At 33.4% G+C, this 8,592-nt stretch overlaps 1 protein-coding gene across 1 annotated transcript; it reads right to left on the bottom strand.

The window, feature by feature from the left end:
• Positions 1 to 959: 959 nt before the first annotated feature.
• LOC124932546 (flavonoid 3'-monooxygenase CYP75B137-like) lies at positions 960 to 2,645 on the bottom strand. Its single transcript, XM_047473196.1, has 2 exons — positions 1,728 to 2,645; positions 960 to 1,580 (listed from the first exon to the last, which is right to left on the bottom strand). The coding sequence occupies exons 1-2, from the start codon at positions 2,553 to 2,555 to the stop codon at positions 960 to 962; spliced, it is 1,449 nt and encodes a 482-aa protein (XP_047329152.1). The 5' UTR covers positions 2,556 to 2,645.
• Between the last annotated feature and the right edge of the window lie 5,947 nt (positions 2,646 to 8,592).

Raw genomic sequence — 8,592 nt, 5'->3', positions numbered from 1 at the left:
TCACAATTCACACCCTCTAACTTACAAAAAAAAAAAGTGTTTTAATGGTGGTAAATGTCAAGAGCATGTTTGTTTAATATAATAATTTATTTTGCAAAAATAATGTTAAGATAAGAGCCGGTTAGTTCAATTACTAATAAAAATATGATTCACTTAAAAAAAGAAAAATAATAATATGATAATATTGGTTAGGGTCACTACAACAAATTATACATTTGGCCGGGTTTAAAATGAGTATAATTTGAGGATAGTAATAGTGTTGGGAAAAGGGAATATTTTATTGTGGTCTGAGTCATGGTATTAAAATAGACATTCTTCTTATAAATCCCTACAACTCAAATCATTCAAATAGCACCACATAATAAATCAATTAGAGCAATTATTTAATGATGAGAAAAATTAACTTATTGATAAAACGCTTTAAAACCTCTTATCAATACTATTTTGAATCATCATCTACATTCTTCCAATTCTTCCATCAATTGTTTATCACTTACCAACCATAAAACATCCGAGACTATACATACATCTAATCCTAAAACACCGTCCATATGAACAATGAATATAGACAAAGTGATGATTTCTTTCAAATGTAAATATTTTTTGTCCTATACTCCTATTTACATGGATAAATTAAGATAAAACATGAATTTTCGATCATTTCATCATACTTCAAATAACATAATAACAAGATAAAAGAAGAATAATCATAAAGATTAAAATCATACTCACCAACATAAATGTAGCCAAAGTTAACAAATTGTGGGAGTGCAATACAAATATTATGACCATGGTGAATTGCAGAAGATGCTTTATTAATTACATAAAAAGGTAAATGTAGTGAAAAAAAAAAAAAAAAAACAGATCATTGAAAAGTTTATTTGAACCATTTGCTTTTCATAGATTTTCTTCTTATTTAAATATTTTATTCTCTTACTCATACAATATAAACTTTATAACTACTCATATAAAGCATGACTCAAAAGCCTAGGTGTTGGTATTGCCATAAGAGGCTTTTCCTTCTTTATTACGAGTCCAAACTTCTCTTTTAAGTCTAACTTCTCTCCGTCGGGCACTTTCCAATCGAAAGAGTGGACTAGCGAGGCGAACAAGTATAAGAACATTTTTTCAGCTATTTCAATTCCCACGCATATTCTTCTACCGGAGCCAAATGGTAAGTAGTTAAAGTCATTTCCACTATAGTCTAACTTAGACTTCATAAACCTTTCAGGATCAAACTTGAGTGGATTCTCCCAAAACGAAGGGTCTCGATGTATGGCCCACGCATTAATGAAAACACGAGTGCCCTTTAGGATTGTGTACCCACCGATGGTGCAAGACTCACTAGGGAAGTGTGGTACGAGAAGAGGCGCAGCAGGGTGTAACCGGAGTGTTTCTTTCATGACTGCATACAAATAAGGTAATTTGTGAATGTGACATTCCTCAACTATATTGTTTGTGCCTACCACAACTTCTAATTCTTGTTGTGCTTTCTTCATTATTTGGGGGTCATTCATCATCTCAGCCAACATGAATTCCATCGTGTTTGATGTTGTACCCGTCCCTGCGGTAACCATATCCTGTCAAGAGAAAAAAACCTGATAAATGCTCTCAAATAATTTATTAAAGAAATGTATTATGGTTCTTCATTAACTACCAACTCCATTTTTTTTCACAAACAAAGACATCAAAACAATTTATTTAAATTGATCTCGTTGGATATTTACCAATAAAAGTGATTTGAGATGAATTTCTGTTAGAGGCGTTTTAGCATCCCCTCCTTCTTTCCTCAAATTCAATAGACCTTGCAGAAAATCCTTCTTCTCACTATTATCATCCTCTCTCATCCGTTCGTTTATCATTAATTCAAAAACTTTATCAAATCTCTTCACCAGTCTCTTTATCTTTTTCTCTATACCTTGCAAGTCAAAATAAGCCAGACATGGAAAGAAATCTGATATATTTGGTACTCCCATCAGGATTACCAACTCTTCCACAAAGAGACGGAACTCAGTCCCTAGATTCCTTTCGGCCATCTCATTTCCACAGTCTCCCCACAATATGGTGGTTATTGAATTCAACACTGTCATGAACATCTCTTCCCCAACATCCACCTGCGACATCTTCCGGACCCTAAGCATCTCTTGGACGCATACTTTCCTTAGCATCCGCCATTCAGGTCCGTAAGGGCTCCACAAAATGTCAGAACCACCAAAGAACCCAATTTTTCCAGCAATAGGGACATCTCGGTTGGCAAAGATGATGTCCTTATCCTTGAGAATTTCTCGTGCCACTGAGGAAGTGGAGATGACAACTGCAATCTTGTTTCCAAGTCGGAGGGAGAAGATTGGGCCATAGGTCTTGGCCAAGGCAGTGAAGTAAGGAGGAAGCTCTGGATTTAGGAAAGGGAGGTTCCCAAAAATGGGTAACCCCATCGGTCCTGGTGGAAGCGACAACGATTGTTTCTTTTGAGCATTTCTTGAAAAAATTTTAAGTACAAGTGATGTGCACCATATGAAGCTCATGAAGAAGATGAAAAAGTTTAATAATTCCATGAGAATTGGAGGAGAGAAGATAAAATGTATGCAGCTGGAATGGAGAGAAGATGAAGAAAATTTATAAGAAAACTAATACTCTTGTGTGGGATGAGGACAAGAAATATAATATTGTGTCACCGTCTAAAATTGGTGCCACAATCACATGCCTGATTTGATATTTTTTTTTATATTTTAGTAGTATGTTTAGGCCGAGGTAAATGTTTCACTTTGGTCTTGATTTAGCCAGGTTTTATACTTAGGGTTTAACGGGACTATATTTTCACCGATTAATATGAAGGCCTTACTGAGTTACCATCTATCTATTCCATTGGGTCACGGCATCTAAGAATTGGATATTTTAAACTTCTAAGAATTCAGAATAAGTTGAGAATTCTTCTAATAACTTCCAACTGTTCAAAAGGATACAATTTATTCATGATACTAAAATGTGTGGCAGTTAAAACAAGGGAATACATCGATCATAACCTTGATTCTCAAAACTACGGTATCCGATGAAGTACAAGATTTCAGACCAATTTCCTACTGCAATATGATTTATAAAATAATTTTAAAAAACAATTTTAAACGATTTAAAAATGTTATAGGAAAAATTATAAATCTTAACCAATCTGCATTCATCCCCGGTAGGACAATCTCTCATAATATTTTTCTCATGCAGAGCCTTTTAAAAGGCTACGGGAAAAAGAAAATATCTCTGAGAGTGACTTTCGAAATAGATATCAAGAAAGTTTTCAACTCTGTTAGATGGGAAGTCATTCGGGACTTTCTGGTTGTTTCTGCTTTTCCTATTATTTTTATTGATTGAATTATGCAGTGCGTTTCATCATCCTACTTTGTTGTTAGCGTCAATGGAGTCCACGAAGGCTATTTCAAGGGGGGAAACGGGGTAAGGCAAGGGGATCCCCTCTCTTCTTATCTTTTCGTAGTTATCATGACGATCTTTGAGAGAATCTTCGCGATGTTACGAAAGAATCATCCATACATCTTTCACCCATTCTGTGAGGTAGAGGAGGTAACCCATTTATGCTTTGCTGACGATTTGTTCATTTTAGCGCACGCAGACATTGATTTCATTAAAACTATTAGGGTTGCACTAACGTTCTTTTCTAAGGTTACAAGTTTAATTGTTAATGAAAGCAAAAGTGTGGAATTTTATGGAGGAGTGAAAGACGAAACAAAACAGGACATCTTCAACATCATGGGGGTATCAAGGAAGGTAGGTTTTTTTGGGGGAAAAACGACTTAGCGTCATTCTAGTTCCAACAGATATTCCAATTCTGCTCCATGCTTGAAATTCTTGTCCACGTTCCCGCGAGGGCGCTGCAATCCGATACAATATCTTTCCATAACTCTTTAACGCTCCTACAGGTTCTTCCATATAACCTTGCATTATGTTCTTGCCAAATGTTATACACCACTGCTCCAAAGCCGCAATTGAATAGATTTCCCATAAGGTACTTAGGAATTTCGATAACCGCGAAGCAGATCGAGATCTCACACTGAAAGCCGATGATTGAAAAGGTAAAAAACACAATATCTGGCTGGACAGCGAATAAACTTTCTTATGCAGGGAGGATCGAACTTCTCAAAACCGTGGTCATGGGTATAGTTGGCTATTGGGCGCAGCAGATGGTCATTCCGAAGAAGGTAATGAAGGAGCTCGACACGCTGATGAAGAACTTTATTTAGGGTAGTAGAGAAAGAGGAGGAAAGAAAGTCAAATGGATCTCTCTTTGCAAACCGAAGGACGAGGGAGGCATCGGCTTGAAGAACTGTATCGAGTGGAACAAAGTTCTCACCTTCAAGCATCTGTGGGATTTGGAGCACAATCAGGAGTCACTATGGATCAAATGGGTGCATACGAGGTTTATGAAATACGAAACCAGCATTTGGACCTACAAAATTCATGAAGGTATAAGTTGGTCTCTAAAAAAGATTCTTAAACTAAGAAGCGATATTGCAGATCTTTATGACATCCGACTAGGGGACGGGAAAAACACTCTATTCTGGATCGACCCCTGGTTCGAAAACCAGCCTATCATCCACAAGGAAGAGTTTCAAAATACCCGTATCAGAAGAGACTGCTCCTGAGAAGACAGGAATTGGGACTAACTCCTTAGAAGAAATCCAGAAGGATAGAGGATACTTGATCATATAAGTAACATACAATTACACGACAGACCGGATATTCATGAATGGAAAGCTGAGGACAATGGGAAGCTGGTATCGAAGAAAATATGGGAGGCAACCCATGAAAAAGCACAAAAAGTAGAATGGGCTCCTCTTGTATGGTCAACGAAGATTATCCCTCGATACCAGTTCATCTTATGGCTCGCCTTCTAGGAAAGACTCAGCACTCGTGATCATATCAACAAGTATATGAGCATCCCGGACGCGAGTTGTCTTCTATGCAGAGGAAATGAAGAAACCATAGATCACCTATTCGGGAGCTGCTATATTGCTTCGGAGCTTTGGGACAGATTCTATAAAAGGCTGGAGCTGATCAGTTTTCTGAGCAAATGGAATGAAATCAAAGAAGCGACACTACTCAAAACCAAGGGAAATAAATTTGCAACAATCGTGTTCACGTGCGGCTTTGGAGCAATGGTGATTTATATCTCAACTAATTTTAACATTAATAAAGATTTTATTGATATTGATGATAATGTTCAAAAATCTAGAGTAACAAGACAATAATGATCAAATTTATTAAGTACAAACTCAACAACCTCAAAATCAAGTGTTTTTATGACAATCCAGTTTAATTGAATTACTCTTTAAGGACAATTTATGGTACTCGTTGCATATTTTGATATGGAGCTTCACCATAATAGATGTTAAGGAATTTTTCAATAAAGACATTGAAAAATAATTTGGTACAATGAGAAAACTTTGTGTCGAGAGACCAAATTAATATGGTTTGCAAATTAAAGAAATTTATCTATGGACTTAAAGAAGTGTCTTGTTATTGGTACCATAAATTTCACAAAATAACAATTCTCTCTTATGATTTTGAGGTGAATGTAATTGATTATTTGTGTATCACAAGTTCAGTGGGAGTAAACGCCTATTTATGGTTTATACATGAGTGACATTTTTTTTGTCACAAATTTTGCTTGACATTAAGTAGCATAATAGTTATGAGATATTTTAAAAGAACTAAGAATTAAATGCGCACATATAGGAAGTCGGATAGTCTTGAGATCAATGAGTATTCTGACTTCAATCTTACGGGATGCCAAAACTATATGAAATCTACTTTGGGTTATATTTTTCGCTAGATGGTTTTGTCGTTTCTTGAAGAAGTGTCAAATAAACACTCAAGGAATCATCCACTATTGTAGAGGAATTTGTGTCATGTTACTAGACATCAAATTATGTGTTATAGACATCATGATTTTTGTTGTGAAAGAAATGATACAAACTGGATATATTTTTATAAAATATTTATGTACAAACTCTATGGTTATGAAACTCTTGACAATAGGTTTATCGACTAGTGTCTTTCATAAGAATATTTCTCATATGAGTGCCGTAGAGATCGACGATCTCTAACTTTAGTGGGAGTTTGTAGTTTGATTGTCTTTCAGTTTAGTTATTTTATAGATACTTATGAAGTTTTTATTCTGATCAGAAATTAAGTATTATTTAGTTACACTTTGTATAATTATGTTTAAAGTATGATCTCATTAAATCAAGTAAGACCAATTGAAATTTGACATGATAAGATCACCTTGCATGGAATTTTCATTCATCACATTCATGATTTGATTTGTTAATTAATTGTATTGATTTATATGATCATTGTTGGGTCTAGTTGTGTTTAAATACAACGACGAGCTCTTTGGTCCTATATTGATATGATTAATTAATAAAATTGTTTATACAACATATGATTGAAATGACATAAAACTTCAGACGCATTATGATTAATACATTTATTTTTTATACATACGTGACCCAGTGAGAGATTGTTGAAATTTAAAGGGTCACTAATATAATAAACAATTGTACAAATGTCATATTTCATATAAGCCAAAATAATGTGATCTAATGTGAAATTAAGTTTATAGTTTATGGGTGTATTTGTCATGAATATATAGTGAGGATACCTAAGTGGCATTTCTAATTTAATGAAGGGACTAAATTAGAAATGACATAACTATAATAACTAACTTAATGTTGGTTATATGTAACGGTAATGGTCCCCATTTGAAGTATAGACAATTCTTATTTGCGTCCCCATCAACAAAGAGAGAAACTTATTGACGTACTCATTAAATGGAGGAACAATTCCATATAAAAAAAAGTTTAAGAAAAGAGATTAAAGAATTATTTCATTCATGCAAAGTCTATGAAAGAGAAGATTCATGATTCATCAAATTAAGGTACGCTTCTTCCGCATTCATACTTTAATTTCTCACACATTAAATTAGGATCTAATTAGGATAATTCTAACAATTTATTCATAACGTTATTATCATGACGCTATCGGAGGTGAGATCCGATAAGAATGTGGACTTGAAATGTGATCTCAATTCTTTCTTAGAAGAACTTTGTGTTTGGTATTTTTTATAGTTATTTTTGTTAAGTTTGTGTGAATTGTATTAAGAGAAAACAACCAAGACATACATACAAAAAATGTCAAAAGAATCAAATAACTCTATAAAAATATACATACCGATATTTTTGGATTTCTTTTATATTCTTGTTTAGTAGAGAAAAGTATTTCATCACTTTCATTAATTATTTGTTGAGTTATGATATGTCAATTTCTTGCATGATTTTCGCATTATAAATATGTCTATTTCTTGCATGAATATGTCTATTTCTCTATCGGTTGACATCCTTAAAATATTTTCAATAAAGTTGAAAATAATTAGAAATAAATGTGAAAATTATAAGGTGAAATAGAGGCGGTGAATATTTATGGAAAATATGATGAAAGAGGACGTTGGCTTTGTCCATTTTCTAAATTTTTAGAAGGTTGATCCGTTGAGGTATGTTCCCAATACACAATACACAATGCAAAGAAACAAATTAGTGTTTTAGAAAACATAAGCGTTACTTAATGGGGTTAAGAGTGGTTAAGTAATCCATCTTTATTCATATCATTGTAGATATATACTTTTAGAGAAATGATATACATACAACACCCTTATACATCACATTCATACAACACCTACCTGATAAGGTAAGAAAGAGAAAATATATCTTGAAAAAAAATATAAGAGAGAGAAAAATATTTTATGTCTTACCAAACTAGGTAGGTGATATATAAAGGTGTTGTATAAGGGTGTTGCATGTATCATTTCTCATATTTTTATGACCTATGACCTATGCCTATTTGTTAGATATAGTTCATAGTAACGCAGTTCAAAAGACACATTTTAAAGAAACATTTTGAACTGTGGACAATAAGATAAACCAACTTATGGGACCTATATGTTTAATATTACGTAGCGGAATGAAATTTATAATCCTCACGAAGAGAAACTGGAATTAAAAAAAAAGTCAATGGTTTATCCATTGTTTATCCAGAAAACTTTATAGGATATACATTTTATTGTCCTAAACATAGTAAAAGAATTTTTAGAATTCCGAATACTCGCTTCATTGAAAATATTGAAACTACAGAGGGAGTTTGGAACAATGTAAAGTAAATATTAAAGTTGTTGTTCATGTACTTCTTAAACATAATAATAATAATTAAGAACACCAAATTAAATATTAAAATTCACATAATAAAGTGATTGTTACACACATATAACTGTGTGAAGACGTGTTGATAACAAGATGGAAAAATATATTTTTCTTATTGTCTCAAATAGATTTTTACAACTCTTTATAAGAAAGCATAGACTCTTCATATGCTTGACTCTTCAAATGACAAAACAAAATTATTCTGCATATTAAATAACTCCCACCCAAATCTCTTGGTTATCCCACTCATCCCTAGTTATTACTCTATTAAACATCAAAAAACAAAATAACATATTAATTTAAGTTTATTCAACAAATTTCCCCCTTAAGC

The sequence above is a fragment of the Impatiens glandulifera genome, chromosome 3 (genome assembly GCF_907164915.1).
Source record: "Impatiens glandulifera chromosome 3, dImpGla2.1, whole genome shotgun sequence".
NCBI lineage: Eukaryota > Viridiplantae > Streptophyta > Magnoliopsida > Ericales > Balsaminaceae > Impatiens > Impatiens glandulifera.
This window is presented reverse-complemented; position numbering and strand designations above follow the sequence as displayed.